General features: G+C 49.5%; 1 protein-coding gene and 1 long non-coding RNA gene across 2 annotated transcripts in view; both read right to left on the reverse strand.

Moving 5' to 3' along the window:
* Positions 1-1,912: 1,912 nt before the first annotated feature.
* Positions 1,913-4,859, reverse strand: LOC149343597 (uncharacterized). Its single transcript, XR_016283323.1, has 3 exons — positions 4,841-4,859; positions 2,932-2,998; positions 1,913-2,229 (listed from the first exon to the last, which is right to left on the reverse strand). It is a non-coding gene; the product is annotated as an uncharacterized LOC149343597 (long non-coding RNA).
* Positions 4,860-7,117: 2,258 nt separating this feature from the next.
* LOC149343598 (uncharacterized) overlaps positions 7,118-23,222 on the reverse strand; it is a 62,423-nt gene continuing 46,318 nt past the window's right edge. The window contains exons 10-13 of the mRNA XM_089547028.1: positions 22,571-22,674; positions 16,580-16,659; positions 13,186-13,423; positions 7,118-7,224 (exon numbers count right to left, since the gene is read on the reverse strand). Of these exons, the coding sequence (XP_089403154.1) occupies positions 7,118-7,224; positions 13,186-13,423; positions 16,580-16,659; positions 22,571-22,674 (529 nt within the window). The remainder of the gene's footprint in view (positions 7,225-13,185; positions 13,424-16,579; positions 16,660-22,570; positions 22,675-23,222) is intronic.

Below are 23,222 nucleotides of genomic sequence, written 5' to 3' on the forward strand. Positions count from 1 at the left end.
GCTGTTTCTTGTGACGTCGCTAAGAGTGCATTGCCTAATTCGAGACGATGCCGTAAGACACACAGTGGCAGTGTGTCTGTGGCCTTTAGGCGTAGATGTACTAGTAGAAACGCACCCGTGGGAAGCTCGGCTCAGCTATGCCGAAAGAATACACATGGCCTCTGCTATGGCGTCTTCGCTACGAGGGCACGTGACCGCGTGGTCGATCTGTCGTGGTAGACAAGAACTATGCGCATGTGTAGGCGGAAACATAACTCCTTCAGTGACTAAGCCGAATAAATGAAATAAATGTTGTTGAAACTGATTCTTCTTACGCGTAGGAAAGTATCATGTTATCAGGCATCCCAAAGGCTTGGTTTAGTTTGGTTTAAGGGGTTTAACGTCCCAAAGCGACTAAGACTATGAGAGACGCCGTAGTGGAGGGCTTCAGAAATTTCGACCACCTGGGGTTCTTTAACGTGCACTGACATCGTACAATAAACGGGCCTCTACAATTTCGCCTCCATCGAAATTTGACCGCCGCGGCCGGGATCGAACCCGCATCTTTCGGGTCAGCAGCCGAGCACCAGAACGTTTTCTCGTTTAGTTTTAGAAAGCCGGTAATGAATGACGATGCAGCTGCGTTCCGAAGCGTTCGACGGTGAAATACCTAATTGCCCTCGTGGAAGGCAGGCACGTTCTTTTTTTGACGTGTTAAATACATTCCGTTTTACCATTCCTCAAGCCAAGCTGCCTGGAAAACGACGCAAGATGACTGTTATCGGCCGGTATAAATGCTGTTGTTGTTGTTGTTGTAGCCTTTGACAGAAACCTCCACTTTCAAAGCTTACATTACTTTCACCTCTTCCTTTGACATGTCATTCACCTTTTCATGCTTCTTAAATGAGCGTTCGCAGGCAGTGATTTACCAAGGTAATATGGGAAAAAATGAAGTTTCCTTTTTTTGTTACTATCAAATTCCGTAGACTCCACAACGTTATTCAATGAATCACATTCTCGCCCATTCTTACCCGATTTCTCTGCAGCTTGGACTACCTCGCATTTCTGGTATATACATGGTCCATCCTCCGGAGTTTCATTGAAGCCGACAAAGGCAAATCGGCCACAAATCGTACATTCCATACACTTCAAACAATAGCTGAACAATTCCATGGGTCCGACAGGGAACTCACGGGCGCTTTGTGGTGTCCAATCATCTACAACGGTCTTCCAAACCCCCCACTTGATGCCGCAATAACAATAGCTGAGGTGCAAGCCGCAGTCGATGCATCGCAGCGCAACACCGCTCTTGGAGCGGACAGAATCACAAACGTTATAAGGGCATTGTACCTCAGGATTGGCTACATACCGAAATTGCCACCATTACCTAGTCCGGCAAGCGACCGTCACTAGATTCCCCCTGGGCCATCTCACTAACATCATCTATCGGAAAACTCTATGAACTGTCATCCACAACCTCCACCAAAATTATATTGAAGATAATGATCTCTGCCCGAGTACTATGGTGGGTTCAGGTAGGGCTTTCGGCCCAACGTGCCTTCCTGCTCCTACGAGAAGTGCTTGCCAACATCCCCAGAGGTCCAGAACATCTTCTCTTGGCAAATGATTTGGCATTTGATTGGCCGTAGACAACATACCTCACGAGGTGATCCTTGAATTAGATTTTCATTACGTATTTTCCTTTTTCCTTCAAATGGCATGCATTTGCACCATTCTGAAAGCGAGCAGTCGGTTTGGAGACTAGATTTTATTATTTTTGCGTTGGCGATAAAATTACCTTCAATGAACAATTGCGACACAGAAAAGCAAATTAGAAAAAAAAAGCTTGTGAGTCGTAGTTATGGAGTAATGACCGGTCGAATACTAATAACGCGTTCGCTTTATCTGTATATCGAAGCAAAGCAGTCATCTATCTATATCGCACTGAAACGTTTTAATCTGATTCCCTGAATCATGTCTGGGGATAGAAGCCCGTATTGCAGCCCACAGCAAGGGGCGGGGAATGGCGCCGTCTCTCAGTGCTGCGCCGCAAGCGCAGCTGCGGCGACGAACTCGTCGGCCGAGTTGCACTGCTGCAGCCGGCCCTGCCAGGAGAGCAGCTGCTCGAACACTGCGCGCTCCCCCCGCGCCCTGGGCTCGGGCACCTCGGAGCGCAGCTTGTGCAGCACGCTGTCCAGCACCGCACCCAACCACATGACGTTGCCGTAGAAGCGGGGTGCTGTGCGGCTGCTGCGCACAGAGAAAGACAGAAGGCGAACCGAGTGAGTCTAAAGCCTGAAATGGGTGAAATGTGGTTAGATGCATCACCACTGAGTACTTTCGAGGAAGAGGTATTTCACTTAATGAGTACTGGTTCCTCATAAAGGGAGTGTTCATTATGAGAGTGCAGCAGTGCATTTTGTGGCTGCCCTTTTGTGCAGTTCGTTTTGTGGATGTGCTGCGTGCACTATCTACTGCGCTTATTTGGTGCGGTTACGAACTGCTTCGAAGCTAGGACAACAACTGTGCGCAAGGTATAGAAACTCTGTCGAGTGCTTAATTTTCTCCCAGAGGCCAAAATGCTTAGACCGTAGTCAATAATTCCTCGAAATAAAAAGCCATAATAACGATATCTAGAAGACACAGGTTTAAGCGGTCCCTTTCAAATGAACTCTGTGTGTTTTTCATTTTCTTCTTTATTGGCCGCGTGTCATGGTTCCATAAACCCGGTGATCTAAACTTTTCGTCGTTTTTTGTCACGTCCATTACTAAGTAACCACGCTTAGGGTCCAACCCGACAATGATACCTTATCAGTCTTTACATTTTCCTCTCTTTTTGCTGCAGAAACAGTTGATGTTTATGGCTGCGACTGCTGAGCTGATTCAGGTTTGAAGTAAAAGGACACAGTTGCTCTCTTTAACCGTCAATAATCACGGCGATACAGATCCTACCTGCAATCTGAAGTAGGACTTCCGAATGTGGCTTCGTGGTATTCGAAGTCATCGTCGTCCCGTCCTTCTGGAAAAAAGCAGAAATAGGATTTAATCAGAACTCAGGGGCATTGCAGATTCACAAATAAACTTAGTGTCCTCAATAGGCCTCGAGTTCTGTATGCTTCTACAGTGACAACGAACAAGCGAAATTGCCAAGCATAAAGGCCCTACTCTTCCGTCCATGAATAATGTTCGTGAAATTAAGAGTAGTCAAAAGTGAGAAATGATCGGATGCCGACATACAAGGTGGTCATGAATGGTTGAGGTCCAAGGAAAAAAACGTTTAAATGGCACAAACCGCGCGAAAACAAGTATCGTTGCTTTTTCGAAATGCAAGATGAAAAAAAAAACGGATATAAAGAGCCACTTTCCGCTTAGCGAACTGCCTCAGCACAAGGCTGCCTTTAAGATTGTGAAGGTAAAGGATTATATGAAGCGATACAACCCACAGCAGTGTCCGCGGACCGTGCATCTGTGTACAGGCATACGGATGGTAGTTGTGAGCACTTAACCAGTCGTTACCCTATAAGCATAAAGGACAAGTTTAATTCGTGCCCGAGAGTGGCTGTTCTCTTCCATATTGGGGCTAGATGTACTGTTCTCACCTAAACTTGTTCGGTTGCATTGAAGGGTTTACATGTCAGCATATATGTCGTTGGATGACGCCTTGGTTGCTAGGATGTGGGTGCGAAATTCGCTTAGTCGCTGCTCCAAAGTAGTTTATATTATTCGCATCTACCATGACATGACAAGGAAGTAATTACTCATTAACATCCACCCGAGCGCAGCTATACGGCTACAAAGAAATTCTTCCTGGTCCGGGGTTCGAGCCCGGGACGACCACTTCAACGGAACAGTCACTCTACCAACTGAGCTAACCACCACCGCAAGCTAGAGCAGGGCGATAGCGATTTGATCAATAACTCGAAGTGGGAACTGGTTGGTCAGTGATGGCATCAAAGAATTGATCAATAACTTGAATTGGGAACAGTATTTGTCATAGACGACACCATCGATACACAGAGAGGAGAAAGCTCCGGTGTCGACGCTGTAAAGGAATGGTTTCTCATTTCTCGCGTACTGAAATGCAGCGAACACAGATCTTCTAAAATACCAAGAATAAGAAACGGCAGTTTTGCGTTCGAATATCCTATCTGTTAAAGCTTTCCTGAAAAGGTGAGCTCCATTTTAGATAATGTCGTACGAATACCTCGGTTGTTCTGTAACAAGCACATGAGTACGAAGTTGAAGGAATTGGTGAGCGCTATAGAAACACGGAAAAGGGACGAAGACACAGGACGAATTGGTGAGCGCTATAGAAACACGGAAAAGGGACGAATGCATAGGACGAAGCGCTTTTCCGTGTTTCTATAGCGCTCACCAATTCCTTCAAGTATGTATTTCCAACTAGCCCCAGTAGTAGCTGTTTTGAGTACGAAGTCGTTGGCATTCAGCTATGCGCTTCAACAGAGATGGATTCATCTATGCTATGTCGGGGCGCAGAAAAAAAAACTGAGCATTCTCCGCTGCTTCAACTGGCTTCGCTCGAGCACAAGCAGGAATGAAGAATCCCGGCGCATTAATTCAAAGTCGCGTCCGAGAACCAACGTAGTAAATGAGCATAAGGTGTTCTGCTTGCCTTCGACCACGCCTGCACACAGTCTTTTGAAGTATTTATGCACGCGAACCAAAATTGAAAGTGAAGTTTCCGCTCATTCAAAAATTGGAATCAAACACTGCGAATTTTTATGCTGCGAATTATTCCGCGCCTGGCGCTCGCCGCCTTCGTGCACATGGAGATACAAACTTCTGGCCCCACTCGTGCTACACGAACTGTCGTAGTAAAGAAGTTTCTACGCTCACTCACCCACTCTCTGCGAGTGCATGGTGTTCTGGTTACAGGGCCCTGGGAGGAAATATAGTGCGCCTTATGAACAGCAGTTGCACCCGAACCACATCCGGCAATAGTTCCATGTGCGGGCTTTCTCTAAGGATAAGAGTGAGTGTCGCAAAGCAGACTTTATATGAAGTTAGCAAGCGAAAAGTATAGTGAAACGAGTTTCGCTTTTTCTCTTCTGGTAAATAACCCAGCGAAGAAACTTTGCAATGTTTAAGCTTCTTCAAAGCCCCTTGTCATTACAGATCAGGAAATTTCACAAGCTCCCAGGTGCATGATCGGATGTTCTTGGCGCGATTTTTGAGAATATGGTATTCAAGAGGGAAAACAACTTCGTCAGTCCTAAACCACCAGAAGCCCGTGACATGAATGCTCGCCAAGAAAGCAACTTTAAATGGATTGTGGATTGATCGATGCACGCATTACTTATCGGTTTCGTTTGGTTTATAGGGTTTAAAGTCGCAATGCGACTCATCCTATAAAGAACACCGTAGTGGAGGCCGCCGGTCAATTTCGACCACCAACGAAGCGGCAGACACTCAGCGACGATAATATAAATGTCAACCGCCTCGAAATTGATGGAGTGACTGATTGGTTAAGTAATTTATGGAAGTTAATTATCTAAATGACATGCTGATTGATTGCTTGACTGACTGAATGACTAATTCGACCTGACTTCAGTTGACTGACTTGACTGACTGATTCATTCATTCATTCATTCATTCATTCATTCATTCATTCATTCATTCATTCATTCATTCATTCATAAACGGCTTCAGAAAGAATGCTGTTTTTCATCATCTTCATCAGCTTGACTACGCCCACTGTAGGGCAAAGGCATCTCCCATATCTCTTCAATTAACCCTACGCTGTGCAAACTGGGGCCACACTATTGCCGGCAACTTCTTAATGTGAACCCCCCCCCCCCCCTAACTTCCACCTCCTGCTACGCTTGCCTTCTCTTAAAATCCAGGCAGTTACCCTTAACGGACGTCGGTTTTATTGCCTTCGCATTACATACACTGTACAAGCGAAATTTAGTTCATTTATCGCGGCACATTTACAACTAAATGCAAGGGGCCAAGGTAAGAGCTTATTGTTAGCAGTTTGAGTGGTTCCTGGCCCCCTTTAGAAATTGGTGGCCAAGTGGAAAAGAACGCCCCAGAAAAGAAAACAACACAGCATGGTTGCACTCTAACAGGGTGATTTCAATCAATTGCAAAAGACAAATGAGCTGCGATGGTGTAAAGGTCCGTCCGTGCTGCTGTGAACCTCGCTGTCGAGGCCGATATGATCTTGCGTGCCACGCGGGCTGAGCCCAATGATGGCCCTAGGAGAGTTGAAGAGGCACGTCACCTCAATGTTCACGAACGTATTCGGCCCAGAAGAGCAGCCTGCATGGACGCCGCGCCTTCCACGAGCACTGGCACTGTCAAGTCTTCCCGTCCAGTGCGCACCAACAAGCACCACAGAAGCATCGCAAGCCTCATGGTGAAAAGTCGCCCAATAGCAAGGAAAGCGCCAAGCCCTCAGAAGCTAACGTCGACTCAGCGTCTTCTAAGCGCAGCCAGATGCAGAGGCACAGGGCCAGATCTATGTGGGACCGTCGACAGCGACCGCCGCAAGTAACCCCTCCACTACTGCTCAGCCGGTGGCTTCGTCTTTAAGCTCGGCATTAACAGCGCCGCCAGCCATTGTTCCTGAAATTTCTACTGCAGTGGCTGCTTCACCAGTCCCCACGCTTATGTGTCTCAATTCCTCCCGCTCGTCGCTGCCACATACTCGTGCAGCGCCCTACTTATTTGCGGACGTGGCTATACTCGGCCAGCACGTGAACGGCCTAGTCGACACGGAGGCTGGTGTGAACGCCCTAGACAAGTCACTTGTGACCAGCGTGCCCCACGTGCTTCCGCCGGCCCCTTATACCCAGCTTTTGACATTCAACGGTACCCTGGTGCACCAACTAGGACGTGCCGTGGATGTGCGTGCTTTCAGCACGACCCTCGTGACCGAGTTTGTGGTCGCCGACAGCCCAATTTAGCCGGTGGTTCTCGGATGCGGCTGGTGCCAGGAAGTTGGGCTCGTTGTCGACTTCGTGACCCCGCGACAGCAGGCGTACCGGCCTCTCCGCCGCCAAGGCTGGGCTTGTCGGCTTTTTCACTACGGTGCGGAGCTATGCCTCTCCCTGGTGTCGGCGGCCAAGCGTGCCTCCGCCTCACTGCGCGACGTGGTATCGAATCTTCAACGTCACGTTCCGCGGTCCGACGTGTGCGCGGCAACCTGGGAACGGCAACCTGGGTACAGGGTCAGCTTGGCGACCAGATAACCGCCGATGTGTTCTTCGAGCCCGTCCGCTGGGCCACACCGGCCCGCGAGACGACCTCACCTCGGTGCCTTCTGTCAGTGGTAAACGGAAATTCTCACGTGCTGGTCCTTAAAGGGACAGTGAGAAGAGCTCTATTAATATTTTTTTAAAAGCAAAATCTGATAGTTCGGCATTTCATGGCCTTGTTGCCACTTGACCGGCAGCGAAAGATGCATTTATTTCTAAGAAATATTTATTCCAAGTTGAAAAAGTTTTTCCCGCCGAATGATTCAAACTTGGGATTCTCTTTGACGACACAGGACTAAGTGACGTGAAACATGACGTACCCATGTCGTAACGCTGACTCCGTGATTTCTGGCAGCCAGCAGTGCGGCCTAGCAGCAGCCGAAAAGAAAGCTACCGACGGCCGCACGTTGAAGACATCTGTCGGCTATTGCGGCCGTCGCTACCGTCGCTTCGCTTACGTTTGCACCGGCGTTTTGCCAGCGTTATGATGGATCCCGCTCTGGAAGTCGTCAACGAAATTCTCGCAAATAGACACCTTTAGCATACCGTGTACCTTGTTACCGTTAGCGGAATACCGGGAGCCCGCCTACCGCAGATGAGCAGACGCTGATTGGTCCCGATTTCTGCTGGCGCGCGCGTAGCTGCCGGATACGTGGCGCCATCTGGCGACGTCAAGAAGATTTGCGCATGTATTGGCTGCGCCTCAGTGATTTGTGGCTTCTCTTGTCCTAGTGTTGCTAGAACGATTGGTTCTAGCAACACTGTTTTGGCCTATGACGTCATCACGCTTGTACTTGCGAGTTTGGCCTGTGGCGGCGATACCTGTATTTTGGTTCTTGCTCTTTTCTACATTACAATAGCTTTGTTGTCAGTATGAGTGGCGTTTTTGTAATCAGGAGCTGGTATTCTGTCGATACAAGCCAACTTGAATTTATCCTCAGTGTCCCTTTAACATCGGTGCTCACCCACTCGTACTGCGTCACGGGTCGCCCCCTGGCACGGCGCATGTTTCAGGCCCAGTCTCGCCGGTCGCCTCTCTGCACCCTGCGCTTATTCAGCAGCACGTGGCCGACATGCTAGACCCCAGCATCATTTCCCCTTCGTGAAGCCCCCTGGTCCTCTCCCGTCGTCCTCGTACGGAAGAGGAATTGGGCGATCCGCTTCTGCGTGGACTACCGCAAGCTCAACGCGTTGACCCATCCAGGCGTCTACCCGCTACCTCACCTTCACGACGCCCTCAACCACGTGAAGGGGTCTCAATACTTCACCACCTTGGACCTTCTTTCGGGCTACTAGCAGGTGCCTGTTCACCCCGAGTGCACGGAAAAGACGGCGTTTGTGACGGCTGACGGTTTTTATCTGTTCAACCGCATGCCCTTTGGTCTCTCGAATGCGCCAGCCACCTTTCAACGTCTCATGGACAACGTCTTGGGCCATATTAACTGCAATATGGCGTTGGTCCACCTGGTCGACGTCATTGTCTACGCGGCTACGTTCGACGAACACCAGAGTCGCCTCAAACTTGTCCTCGAAGCCTTTATCTCTGCTGGGCTTCGCTTGAAACCAAAAATATGCTCCTTCGGTTTCGTGGAAGTGACTTACTTGGGTCACGTCATGAACCGGCATGGTATTCGTAAGCCGTGAGCGCATAATTTACATACTACAGTCAATGAGTACTTATAATGCCGTCTCATCGCTACGGGAAACGTCGGCTTTCGTCGTCTGTTTACGACGGTGCAAAGTAAGTTCGCATGGCGAGCGGGAGGCCGGCTCAGCAGACGGCAATTTGGCCGCGCAGCAAGAATCCCTGCTTCACTGCTGCTCGCTTCGATGGAGTGCGAGGAAAGGAGACCCAGTGTTGTCGTGTGCCGACTCGCACGATAGCCGTGGCGACATCGAAAAGCTTCGTCGGTCAAAGCAAACGGGTCGCAGTGTCCGCGGACACGGCACTCTTCTTCGCGGCTCAAAAACCAGGCAAGGAGAGTGGTATCCATGGCGTCTAGTATCAATTTCCTAGCCCGTCGCCCGCACGAATCGCTTCAGCGCATTCCGTTGTTCGAATAAGCGTAGTAAATTGGGGTGACGACACGATGACGTAGCAGGAAGGCGGATCCACGTCATCACGCCGCCATCACCGCGGCTCGAGCCAATGAGCGAAGAGCGAAGGCGACATGTCGTAAAAGGCGACACCTGGAGAATACCACCCCAGGAGTACTGCGCCGAGTCCATCTTGGCTAACGTCCGTGTGGAGGATGGTTGGGGCCGATTCGTCATAATGTGCCAACGTAGGAGGCTCGAGCCTTGGGAGTGGTGGGAGCTTCGTCCCCGCCCTGAAAAACTACATGCGCTCACGGCTTACGAATCTCCCACCACTCCCAAGGCTCGAGCCTCCTACGTTGGCACATTATGACGAATCGGCCCCAACCATCCTCCACACGGACGTTAGCCAAGATGGACTCGGCGCAGTACTCCTGGGGTGGTATTCTCCAGGTGTCGCCTTTTACGACATGTCGCCTTCGCTCTTCGCTCATTGGCTCGAGCCGCGGTGACGGCGGCGTGATGACGTGGATCCGCCTTCCTGCTACGTCATCGTGTCGTCACCCCAATTTACTACGCTTATTCGAACAACGGAATGCGCTGAAGCGATTCGTGCGGGCGACGGGCTAGGAAATTGATACTAGACACCATCGATACCACTCTCCTTGGCTGGTTTTTGAGCCGCGAAGAGTGCCGTGTCCGCGGACACCGCGACCCGTTTGCTTTGACCGACGAAGCTTTTCGATGTCGCCACGGCTATCGTGCGAGTAGGCACACGACAACACTGGGTCTCCTTTCCTCGCACTCCATCGAAGCGAGCAGCAGTGAAGCAGGGATTCTTGCTGCGCGGCCAAATTGCCGTCTGCTGAGCCGGCCTCCCGCTCGCCATGCGAACTTACTTTGCACCGTCGTAAACAGACGACGAAAGCCGACGTTTCCCGTAGCGATGAGACGGCATTATAAGTACTCATCGACTGTAGTATGTAAATTATGCTGGTTGAAATAAAAAATAATCACCTCTGCTATAATTAACAACTACTAATCAAAGATACGAAACTACTGCTGCTAGTGAATCAGCAGTGCTAAATTCTCACTTCTCGGAGTGAATGAAAGCATCGCCGATGAAAGTGCCGGCGGCGTTTTTGGCTTCTTCGAGCAACTGTATGCACTTTTTTAGGCCCCGCCCTAACGCGGCATGTTGCAAAAGGCGACACCGGGAGAATACCACCCTGCAGGAAGACGAGTCTAGCGACCACAGGGTCCTAGCCTATGCCAGCCTCAAGCTCTGCGACGTGGAGCACCCGAACTTGAATGCCTTGCCGTTGTCTGGGCCATCGAGAAGTTCCGTCCCTACCTGTACGGGCGTTATTTTACCAGCGTGACGGATAATTGCGCCCTCGTTTTGCTGCAGTCCGCCAAACATTTGAATGCGAAAATTGCGCGCTGGTTCCTCAAACTTCTGGAGTACGATTTTACTATAGTGCATCGGTACGGATCTGTCCATCAAGATGCCGACTTCCTTTTGCGCCACCCCAGTTCTGTGATGGCTTTGACGTACCTGAATAAAACGCAAACTCAAGATCCCGAAATTGCTGCCATCATTCGCTCTCTTAAAACCGGTGCCGGCACACGCCACTGCGCCGGGTCTATCGGGTGGAGAATACCCTCTTGTGCCATGTGAAGCGGTTCTATGGTTGACCTCCCATGTGGTTGCCTATTGTGCCGACAACGCTGCGCTCGCAGGTCTTGCGCGGCTTGCACGACGCCCCTACGGCTGGTCACCTGGACCGCGGCAAGACCTACGCACGAGTGTCGGAGCACTTTTGGTGGCCCAATATGTTCAGGGACGTCAAGGAACACGTGGCCTCCCGCCAGACGTGTCAGTAGAGGAAGCCGTCCACTCAAGCACCCAGCCACCCTTGCAAGCCTGTTCGCCACCGAGTGCAGCTTTCGAGCTGGTTGGCCTGGACCATTTGGGCCCGCTTCCGAAGACACGTGGCGCCAATCGATATGTTCTGGTTGCGATCGATCACTTCTCAAAGTGGGTCGAAGCACTGCCCGTTCCTGACAAGTCGTCTGCCCAGGCCGTCTAGTTTGTGAAACAACATCTCGGCCTTCGGCACGGTGTGCCCCGACACCTCATTACAGACCGTGGGAGCTGCTTTATGTCGCATAAATTTGAGCCAGCCCTCCGCTCCTTTGGGATTGCGCACTCAACGACATCCGTCAACCATCATCAGTGCAAAGGTCTCGTGGAGCGTGTTAACCGGACACTGACGGATACACTTGCATCCTACTTGCTCCATCCCACACAAACTGGGATCGGTTTCTTCCTGCCGCAGTTTTTGCCGTCAACACTGCAACGCAGGAAGTGACGCATGCGACGCCGCTCTCGGTCGTGTATGGCAGAACGCCTGCCATTCCCCTCGATACACAGTGGGGCCTGCCCCATCCTATGGTGTCACCACCGGACTCCGCCCAACTACTTCGTCGCGTTCGCCTCGACGCCCGGCGCAACCTTCTTCGGGCCCATGAGCGCGTGTAAGCGGCCATTGAGGCAGCTACGCCACCCCCCTCCCTCCCACCCGACGACTTGGTCCTCGTTCGCCGCACCATCCGAGCTGCTGGCCATGCCGCAAAGTTCATGCCCCGGTACCGCGTGTTGTTGCCCGTCTCGGCCCAGTGACGTACCGACTCAAAAGATCTGCCTCGGCCTCGCCAATGCGTTCTGCACAACATTTTCACAGAACGTGTTTCGTACGTGAATAGATATGTCTCCGGCACTCGCAGTGATCCCGCCTTGGCTCCCACGTCCTCACCAGTGCCGCCGCCGCCTGCAGGCTCCAGGCCTTCCACTCAGACTGCCACATAAGTGGAGCGCTGTGCCATGGGCACAATCACACGTTCCTAGGTGTGTCCGTCCAGACTGCGCACATGGGCGCAACCCCGTCGCCCACGGCAAAATATAGATGAGGGCAAGCGCGGCGATGCGCTTCCAAAAGCTGACATTGAGTCGCAAAAGCAAATACAAGCGCCGTCACCCGACTGTGGCGCCGGAACCGAAAGTTGGAGTAAGTGTGAGATTAACGGCTTACTAGAACAACTTTCCGAAGCGAGTAATTACTTTCCGGTAATTTATGAAGGCTATATATCGGAAACAGTCTTTGTGTATACGTCTTTACCACTTGATTGATAGTGTGAATATGGTCTAGTGTAGAATATAGTCTCTGAAAGTCTAATTAGGCCATTGCCTCTATTAGGCCATTGCCTTAGTAAATGCCTTAATGTCAACGGACAGTAAGCGGGACGGTCAGTAATACTTCAACTCCGCAACGTCTCCTTTCTTAAGGATTAAGAGGGCGTTGGCGGTCTTCCATGCTTCTGGTACGCTAAAGATCCTAAAGCTAATTTACAGTTGGACTAATTTTTCTGACACAATCCCCCCCCCCTCTCTCCGTCCTTCAACACACCTGCTGTAACCTCATCCTCTCCAGCAGCTTTACCACTATGCATTGCTCTTAAGGCTTTCTTTACTTCCTCTTTCGTCGCTGGCGTCATGTCCCATTCCTGTGTGATACTGCCTACCTTACGGGCGAGAGAGAAACCTCTTTAGCACTATGACGTCATTAGCATTATGACGTCGCCCTCTGTATTTAATGCATACATCTCATATTTGCCTATGCGAGCTGCAATCTTAAAGCCAACACCGTCCTAAAAAAAAGCGCTGAGTGCCTCACTTCGTGACAGTTATTCGAAAAGGAGAGTAACCTAAACGTTGGCAGCGTATTCAATTCCAGTGGAGTAATATTAAACCTGCATTGCTTTATTCGCTCGACGAATTGGAACGGAGGATAATCAACTCGCAATTCGAAAATTTCGAATATTCGCACCGCCATAATAATGAGGAGGTGACAAAGGTGTGCTGGTATGGCGGCAGAGCCCGTACCTGCATCGAGGGCGCAAGACAGGCATCCTGAGAGGTGCGCCCTGAGTCCCGCGCTCTCCACCGACACGGGATCCGTGCCCGGGGCGAAGCGGTACTCGAGGCTCTCGGCGTCCGTCGGGGCCACCAGCAGCTTGTCGGCGTCCACGCCCAGATGTCGGAAGCCCAGTGCGCGCTCGGCCACCGCCACGCAGCACGCGGCCTGCTGCACCAGGCTGAGGCCCTGGACTGCGCTGCGAAGCTGCGACAGGCGGATGAGAGGCACAAAACGTCAAGTTAATGCCTAACTGGATAAGAGGAGCGGAAGAAATGAATGACAAAATAATCTCGCGGTGAGGAGATTCAGGAGCAGTCCAACAGCGTTCGCACGCAGGGTTTTCAGGCCATCGAATTCAAAATCAATTGCACTAGTATTCACCCGCCGCGGTGGCTCAGTGGTAAGGCGCTCGTCTACCGATCCGGAGTACCCGATTCGAACCCGACCGCGGCGGCCGCGTTTCGATGGAGGCGAAACGTAAGAGGCGCCCGTGTGCTGTGCGATGTCAGTGCACGTTAAAGATCCCCAGGTGGTCGAAATTATACCGGAGACCTCCACTACGGCACCTCTTTCTCTCTTTCTTCTTTCAATCCTTCCCTCCTCCCTTCCCTTAACGCGCGGTTCAGGTGTCCGCCGAGTTATGTGAGACAGATACTGCGCCATTTCCTTTCCTCAAAAACCAATTTACCAATTTAGTGCACTAGTATTCAGTCTCCTTCAGTGAGTACCCCATTTTGTTGCTCCCGTTGCAACTGTCTTCGCGTTTCATTTGACGATGACTGTACCGCCGTCCGCTGACTTAACTCGAATCCTCGGCAACGTGGCTTGGACTGACATCAGTGCCGGGATGCCTGACCGCTAGGAAGGCAACCATGCTGCACATCGTGTTTAGGGCGGGCTCTTGAACCGCCCACGAATAGGTCTAGAACCCACCGGCGTGCACTGCGCGCTGCTAATGCCAGTCCAAGCCATGCGTTTCATCATTCGGTTTTACTTTGCAGCTGGCCGTACATGTACGGCGGCAATAACACAACGTTGGTCGCATATGTTAGCTAAAACTAATACGTTGGGAATATGCGGCGGGTTATTGATATTGTATTTAAAACATAATTTGTATTCACGAATGGTCTAAATATATGGAGGAAATACGTTTCTGAAATTTCATGCTTGGTATTTGATATATATTCTTAAAATTTGCCAAAACTACTTTACTTAAACCAAACTCCGAACACATTTCAAATACGTGAAAAAAAATGTGGTTTTAGCATCCTGTCGTATTAATGTGTACTTTCTTAAAAGTGAAATTAATTCGTCCGAAGTATACTTGAATTCCAACAAACGAGCCGTCCTTTTAAATATATTTCCACAACTACTGTGAATCGCGTTCTGGGAAACCTCATTTGCGTGTTGGCAATGTACTTTAAGTGTGATTTCGTAAATACCGGATTAATGCATCGAAAATATACTTGAATTATAACAAATGGTCAGTCCGAGTAAAGATATTTGGAGCACACTTCAAGCTGCCGTGAAACAACCTAGAGCTCGAAATCACGTTTCGGGGAGCAGTAAAACTCTGCCTTTTCTGTCGTGCTTTCCTTTGTGGTAACTTGTAGAAGGAAGGAAATCACCACTTATTTACATTACACAAGGAGAACGTGATAGCATTGCACCAGCAAGATCGCCGTGGGCACCTACAGGCCTGAAGATGCCAGCGAAAAGGGTGCCGACTGCAGCGCCGACCGGCTCCCATAGACGCCCATGTGTTTATTGGTTGACAGTTCGATTCCTGACCGATGTCAGACGCAAATTAAGACAAGCAGTTTGGTCCTAGATTCCCCCTGTCCCTCATTCGAACGCGACAATCTTTGCGCAAAAACGCCTCACCGGGTAAGATAATGTGTTGTCTCTCGGGGGTATATATAAGGCAAGCCAAGAATAACGCTTAGAGAACTTCTTGTTGGCTCACGTCACTCTCTGTAGGCATCTTCTGTGTGGCGATATCCTTCCCGTTCAAGTTCTGTCCCGTCGCCTTGCAATTTCGTTGGCCTCTTGATTAATGACAACTCCACGTTTTCTTAGAGCATGGCGCTTATGCGTACCGCCTTTAGCTGGTTGAGTCATTAGCTGTGCTGCTGACATTAATCAATCTTATCCGGTAATGCCGACTAGTAGATATTTTTAAGCCGAAGATTTTAAATGTATTAAATGTATATTGAAGTATATTTTATATGTGTATTGACTATACTAAGCGGCCAAAAGTTTTATTTTTGACGCATTCGCAAGATGTTCAAAATATTGCTCCAGCATACTTGAAAGCATTCGTATTGCAATTAAGCATAGGGACAGGAAAATACGAAATTAACATGAAAATAATAGATAATATTTGAAATGCATGTTTGGCAAAGCCTTTTATCGCTTAGGTATCTGTGAACTGTAAGAACTCGATCTGAATTCACAGGCTGTTAGCTTCCTCCCAGCTACGGGCATGGCTCTGCAAATAAATGCCCTAAAGTAGAAACATGCTTGCGTCGCCGCATTGAGAGGTGGCAGCGTTTTTATGGCGGCGAAACGCAAAAAGCGTCCGTGTGCTGTGCGATATCAGTTAACGTTAAAAATCCCCAAACTGCCTTAAAACATAAATGATCTTATTAGCTAAAAACACAAATTAGTTAAAACAAAGCAAACACTATTTACTTTCAGTGTTTAAAATCCCTGACTGGTTCAAATCCGCACTGGATGTCTCTACGTCTGCAGTAAGCATGTACTTGAAGGAAGCCATGGAGCAGTACTTGGAGCAGTACATATTCCCTAGATGGAGTAATATATCGTTTTCTGATGCTAATATTTCAGAATAGTGCATCTGACACCACGTACACCTGACTTCGACTGTGTCCAAAGTGGAGCCTATAGGGGGGCATTTGTCGGACCCCCTATAGGCCCCCCTATTTATGGTGCACTTCTCGCTGTATATTAAGATTTATATGTCGGCCTGTAATCGATCAATCAATCAGTCAGTTAGTTTTGTTTTCCATAAAGCAAGCTGGATCGTCTCTTGGGCAAATGGCTGCTCAGTAAGCTGGACTCAGTTCCAAGAGACCACAATATGACAGTCGTAGTCGTATAGAAGGCACAGCAACAAGATATACATCAGTAATCATCAAGTATAAACTTCACAAACAGTTCAACACATGAAATTGCCATTGGGCATCACAAAAAAGAATAATTGTACCAAAATCTTGTAGTCACATTCTAAAACGTTAACACACATAAGACAACAAATTCCTTATTAGAGTTCCATGAACAAAGACGAGTTCTATTCTAATTTGTTAATTGATACCGTAAACATTGAACACAGCTCACCGTCATCTTTGAGAGCGGCATGCCGGCGTAGCACAACTCAAAGACGATGAAATGCCGAGTCAGGCAACACTGGTTCGTACCTAAATAAGGAACACAGGAAAGAAGAGGACGGTAAGAGAATCCATGTGTACTGCCACTCTGCTTGGTCACAATCCGGGTTACGAACTAATAAATGGTGTTCGCATTTCCCTTATCTCTCTTATTTTAAATCCAAGGGTAATCATCAATGTTGTTTGCAGATCAGGAGTCAAGTTGGCTTCTTAGAGGCTGCTACTAGCTGACATAAGTAAAATTATTTTATAGCTTCCAATATTTGATGGAGTGTAAGAGAATCTGAGCCACCGTGGAGGCTCACTGGATATACAGTTCGGTCACTATTTGATTGATTGAGCAGTGATTTTCAATTCGGGGAATTTTCTCTGTTAGTGCGAAAGCAAACAACGCTCAACAACACCGGACAAGAATCTTGTCGACTGCACGATCTTTGTTTCTTGTACCGTTGCCTAGCAACACCGACGTCGCTTACCCGAGCTCGCCCAAGTTACTCGGGCAATTACTTCGGGGGTTTATCGCGCCAGCTGCGTGACAAGTTGCTCGGTAAGAGCAGCATTTTTAAGCGAAAACTACACTGGCCACGAACTTGCGATTTCGCTGTGGCAGTGCTCCGAATCAAGGCGCTTTAGCTCCGAGGAGGCTAGACGCCGCCCTTGAGCCGTTGCCTAGCAACCGCCGCAGCGGATGCCACGCGCTCGACGCGCCATCTGGCATGACGTCACACCACGCGCCTCGCCGCGGAGCCGCCGGCGCCGTTTGGTATGACGTCACTCCACTTGCCCCGTCGTTGCGCACGCTTTCGCTATGTAGATCCTGGCATAGCCCAGCTAAGCCACTGCGAATTTTTTGGCACAACCCCTACCAGTGGCTGTGATAGAAACAGCCACGTGGCACAGCAGTGGCGCATCGATTCCCTGTGGCGCCACTGCGCCAGGAGTGGTATGTGGACTCCTAGGGATCTATGAATGTTAATGTGTGAATGACCAATTCTGCATATATGAGCATTAACCCACTAAAAATATCGCGTCATAACATTAAGGTCGGAGCTCAAAAATCCCCTCGAATTGAAGAATAAACCCCTTCTTTCGCACGTCTACTTGTTTTAACTAAGTTCTTGAAGTAACATTTGCCGAGAAAAAATTTTCATGCATTTTTACACAAACATGACCATCATAATTTCTTATTTTTTTCAAATGGCTAGGTTCTACAAAACCTGTCAGGGAGGAACGGTCATAAATAGGAATTTTCTTGGCCTATTTAAAGGAAGTTTCAGTTTCCGCGTACAAAACCACTGTTCATGAGGTCACGGGTTGGAAAATCGTCCATGGGGGTCCCATTTCGAAGGTGGAGAAAAGCAAAACCTGTATTCTGATCCCAGTGTAGAAGTTTTCCTCAATAAATTCCCTAGCTAATCTACTAGCGCACAGCTCTGGTTTTAAAATGAAGTGGTGTGTTCTTTTTTCAGCAGTTATCTGTGCTGGGTCTTTACGCACCAGAAACAGCATACAATTATTGAATAATGTGTTCTCGACGGCGCAAACACGGGATTTCTGCCCGTAAGGCAGCTGACGTGTGTCAAGCAAAACAAAAGATGCTGCAAGGTTTGTGTATCATGTGATGAAAACAAGTTCTGCTTTTCGTTAAAAGGTCGCCGGCCGCCGCGGTGGCTCAGCGGTTATGGTGCTCGGCTGCTGTCCCGAAAGACGCGGGTTCGATCCCGGCCGCGGCGGCTAGAATTTCTTTGGAGGAGAAATTCTAGAGGCCCGTGTACTGTGCGATGTCAGTGCACGTTAAAGAACCCCAGGTGGTCGAAATTTCCGGAGCCCTCCACTACGGCGTCTCTCATAGCCTTAGTCACTTTGGGACGTTAAACCCCATAAACCAAACCAAACCAAACCAAAAGGTCGCTAGTTCATAAGGTTGCATAAAAAAAACACTGCATATGATTAAGCAAGCGGGTGACAGGCAGGTGGGTGGGCGGTCGCTTGCCTGTTTGCCCGCCCACTTAATAATATGCAGTGCTTTTTTTTGGATGGATGGATGGATGGATGGATGGATGGATGGATGGATGGATGGATGGATGGATGGATGGATGGATGGATGGATGGATGGATGGATGGATGGATGGATGGATGGATGGACGGACGGACGGACGGACGGACAGAAGGAAGGAAGGAATGGAGGGAGGGAGGGAGGGAGGGAAGGAGGAAGGAAGAAAGGAAGGAAGGAAGGGAGGGAGGAAGGAAGGAAGGAAGGAATGGAGGGAGGGAGGAAGGAATGGAGGGAGGGAGGGAGGAAGGAAGGTATGGAGGAAGGGAGGGAGGAAGGAAGGAAGGAAGGAAGGAAGGGAGGAAGGAATGAAGGGATGGAGGGAGGGAGGAAGGGATGGAGGGAGGGAGGGAAGGAGGAAGAAAGGAAGGAAGGGAGGGAGGAAGGAATGGAGAGAGGGAGGGAGGAATGGAGGGAGGGAGGGAGGAAGGAAGGAATGGAGGGAGGGAGGGAGGGAGGGAGGAAGGAAGGAAGGAAGGAAGGGAGGGAGGGAGGGAGGGAGGAAGGAAGGAAGGAAGGAAGGGATGAAGGGATGGAGGGAGGGAGGAAGGGATGGAGGGAGGGAGGGAAGGAGGAAGAAAGGAAGGAAGGGAGGGAGGAAGGAATGGAGAGAGGGAGGGAGGAATGGAGGGAGGGAGGGAGGAAGGAAGGAATGGAGGGAGGGAGGAAGGAAGGAAGGAAGGAAGGGAGGGAGGGAGGGAGGAAGGAAGGAAGGAAGGAAGGGAGGGAGGGAGGGAGGGAGGAAGGAAGGTAGGAAGGAAGGGAGGGAGGGAGGGAGGGAGGAAGAAAGAAAGAAAGAAAGGAAGAAAGAAAGAAAGAAAGGAAGGAGGGAGGGAGGGAGGGAAGGAAGGAATGAATGAATGAATGAATGGAGGGAGGGAGGGAGGAAGGAAGGAAGGAAGGGAGGGAGGGAGGGAGGAAGGAAGGAAGGAAGGAAAGAAGGAAGGGAGGGAGGGAGGAAGGGAGGAAGGAAGGGAGGGAGGGAGGGAGGGAGGGAGGAAGGAAGGAAGGAAGGAAGGGAGGGAGGGAGGGAGGGAGGAAGGAAGGAAGGAAGGAAGGAAGGGAGGAAGGAATGAAGGGATGGAGGGAGGGAGGAAGGGATGGAGGGAGGGAGGGAAGGAGGAAGAAAGGAAGGAAGGGAGGGAGGAAGGAATGGAGAGAGGGAGGGAGGAATGGAGGGAGGGAGGGAGGAAGGAAGGAATGGAGGGAGGGAGGGAGGAAGGAAGGAAGGAAGGAAGGGAGGGAGGGAGGGAGGGAGGAAGGGAGGGAGGGAGGGAGGGAGGGAGGGAGGGAGGAAGGAAGGAAGGTAGGAAGGAAGGGAGGGAGGGAGGGAGGGAGGGAGGAAGAAAGAAAGAAAGAAAGGAAGAAAGAAAGAAAGAAAGAAAGGAAGGAGGGAGGGAGGGAGGGAAGGAAGGAATGAATGAATGAATGGAGGGAGGGAGGGAGGAAGGAAGGAAGGGAGGGAGGGAGGGAGGGAGGGAGGGAGGAAGGAAGGAAGGAAGGAAGGAAGGAAAGAAGGAAGGGAGGGAGGGAGGAAGGGAGGAAGGAAGGGAGGGAGGGAGGGAGGGAGGAAGGAAGGAAGGAAGGAAGGAAGGAAGGAAGGAAGGAAGGAAGGAAGGAAGGAAGGAAGGAAGGAAGGAAGGAAGGAAGGAAGCAGCGTCCCTTTTGAAACGGGATGGTGGCAGTTGCCACCATGCTCGGTTGTTATTCTTTATTTTTGTTTATCAGTGTTTAACTGTGTTGTAAATGCACACCTTCTAAATGCACTTCTAACCTTATGTCACCTTTCTGCTTTTGAGCCACCAATCATCCAAACACATTTTGCTAACTTGCGTTCTCGAGTTAAGACTGGTCATTTCTAAGCTGTTTTCTACTGCTCTGTTTTGTGTTGCTCCCTCATTTGGGTAGATTACCCTATCATTGCTCCTAAATGACTCACCTATAACTAATACAATGTAGTTAACTGCATTGTCTCCCTCTAAGCATTATCTGTCGGGATCTTGAATCGGTTCTTGCTTTGTCTTCTTCGTTTTACCCAGCCAGGTTATGCTTCCAGAATTCCCTTGGCCACCCTTTAGTAGCATCGCGAACTTCAGCCAAGCAGCGATCAGATGACAGCTTTATTTTAGCCCGGACGAGGACCTGCACTTGCTGTTTCTTTTGCCAATAAGATTCAGATTTTTTGATGAATTACCTCTTGAGATGACTGCGCCATCTTTGCTTCTCTGCGTTCCCTTGAAACTGTTCGATAGTTGTTCGATGGCCTCCTTAATTTCTTTCTTCGACGCGCTGCGTGGCTCCCCCTTTCCTCTCCAGCGGTTTACACCTCCCCTTTCATTTTTGTACTAATGAGTAGTTAAGGTTGTAATCTCAGTTTTCCATTGGGTGTTCTTTTGCTTCCTTTATGCCGGCTGCTATTAGTGCTATTTGTTCGCTGTTTAATTTTGCGTTTTTTTAACCTCCCTGCATTTATTTCTTGATCAGCGCTCCCAAATGCTAACTAATAAGTTTGTGGTCACTTCCTAGACTGTACTTCTCATTTTCATGTATTTCCAGTACTGCGAGCTTGCTATAGAGGCCCTGCGACATTAGACAGTAGTCAATGGTTGTCTGCCTGTAACGGAATTCCCACGTGATTTGTCTCTCAAATTTGTTTCTCTGTTTACAATAACTAGGTTGTGGCGCTCATAGCAGTCTAGCAGTACTTCCCGTTACAATCTGTGTATCGATCCAGATCCCCGATGTGGCCATTCATGCCACCCAATAGATTAACATCGGCATGGTCATCAAACTGCTTTATATCGTCATTGAGGCAGTAAACTAGACCTTTGTTTTCTTGCCTGCATTTGTCCTTTGTGGCTAAATGAACTACCCATAGCCAAGCCCTTTTACACGCAATTGTTCCTCGTACCCAGATATGCCCTTTGCAAGTTGACTGATTTTATTCTTTGCCAATTTGTTTGTTGATGTATCAGAATACCTACCCCTCCTCCCTTCGCCAGGTACCAGGTCACCATGTTTCAAGAGTGCCGCCTGGCAGGAAGTAACATGTACAGCTTTCGAAATAGCAAAAGTGGTTCGCTGGCCAGTGGCCCCTTTTGTGGCGAACGGGTCCGAAGCAATCCAGTGGCCATTCGCCTTCATTTCTCCTTTTCATATACTAGTACTGCTACGTCTACTATTGATACTACTACCAGTAGTGTCACCACAACTTCTCCCGCTGCTTCTACCGTTACTCAATATAACACTAAACTGGCACTCAAACGCTGCTACTGCGTCTATTGGCACTACAAGGTGAAGTTTGGTTTGGTTTGGTTTCTGGGGTTTAGTTTCCCAATCGACTAAGGCTGTGAGAGACGCCTTAGTGAGAGGCTCCGGAAATTTCGATCATCTGGGGTTCTTTAAGGTGCACTTTCATCACACAGTACACGGGCCTCTACAATTTCACCTCCATTGAAATTCGGCCTCCGCGGCCGGGATCGATGGGAAGCTTCAACACTAGTGCATTCTCAGTGACCAAGGAGTTCGGCTGCTGAGCACGAGACCGCAAGACGCAATCCCGCCATAGGGGCCGCATTTCGACGGAGACGAAATGCACAACAGCCCTTGTCAGCTCAAGGCAGTAAATACATAATGCCGAGCCCTCCACTAAGCACGCCGCTTTCTGCTTTCCCTCTTTTCTTCGCTTCCCTGTATGCGCACTTAACTTCCCCGTGAAATATTTCATTAATTTTTTGCTAGACAACATGGTTCAGTTCTCACCAGGCTGCCTGTATGTTACCTCGTGCGCAGATCCAAACCAATGGAATGAATACAGCCTCAATTGTGTTATTATGTACGCTTCCGAGGAGTTATGGCCGCGCAAAACCACAAGCAGTGCCTTCCCACCGGCCATCTCGGAGGCCAGGCTGTCGGCCAGGGACTCGGTCGAGCTGCGCCTCTGGTCGTTGCGCAAGAGCCACTCTGGGAAGGTGTCGAATACGCAGGCAATCCTGCGCATGACAGGGCGCTATTGTTGGGTGGGGGTATTGCGCCAATGTAAACCAACCAAGTGTTATACTACAGACCGTGCCAGCTGCACACTTATTTGTTTCTGTGGTTGCCTTCAGCTGCTCAGTTGAAATGTGAAGGTGTGATAACCATAGTGAAGAGCGCATACAGATACAGATGCCCTCAAATATGGCGTCCCTCATATCCGGCGGTTTTTCTTGCCGCGTACAAATCCACAAAAACATTAGAAACTTATTCGTTCGCCGTTGCTTCCTTTTAACCCTGTCTACAGTGTGCATGTAGTGTGAAGACTAACCGTGTTTCCGTTACATCGTTTCTCAATTGCCAAAAGCAGTTTTTCAGCTCGCTCTTCGTCATTACGTCCCTCCGTTTGTCTCCCATTAAGGAAGAGAAAAAATGTGCTACGCCTACAATATGCTTAGTGCGGTCAAACTCTCCAGCTAAGCGGATTTAATAGGGAGGATTGTTCTATCGGCGCTGTGCAGAGGACGTTCAAAGTTTTAATTTTTTTTACTTAAATTTTCTGACC

Source organism: Amblyomma mixtum, chromosome 5 (assembly GCF_055824585.1).
Source record: "Amblyomma mixtum isolate Tamu chromosome 5, ASM5582458v1, whole genome shotgun sequence".
NCBI classification, from domain to species: Eukaryota; Metazoa; Arthropoda; class Arachnida; order Ixodida; family Ixodidae; genus Amblyomma; species Amblyomma mixtum.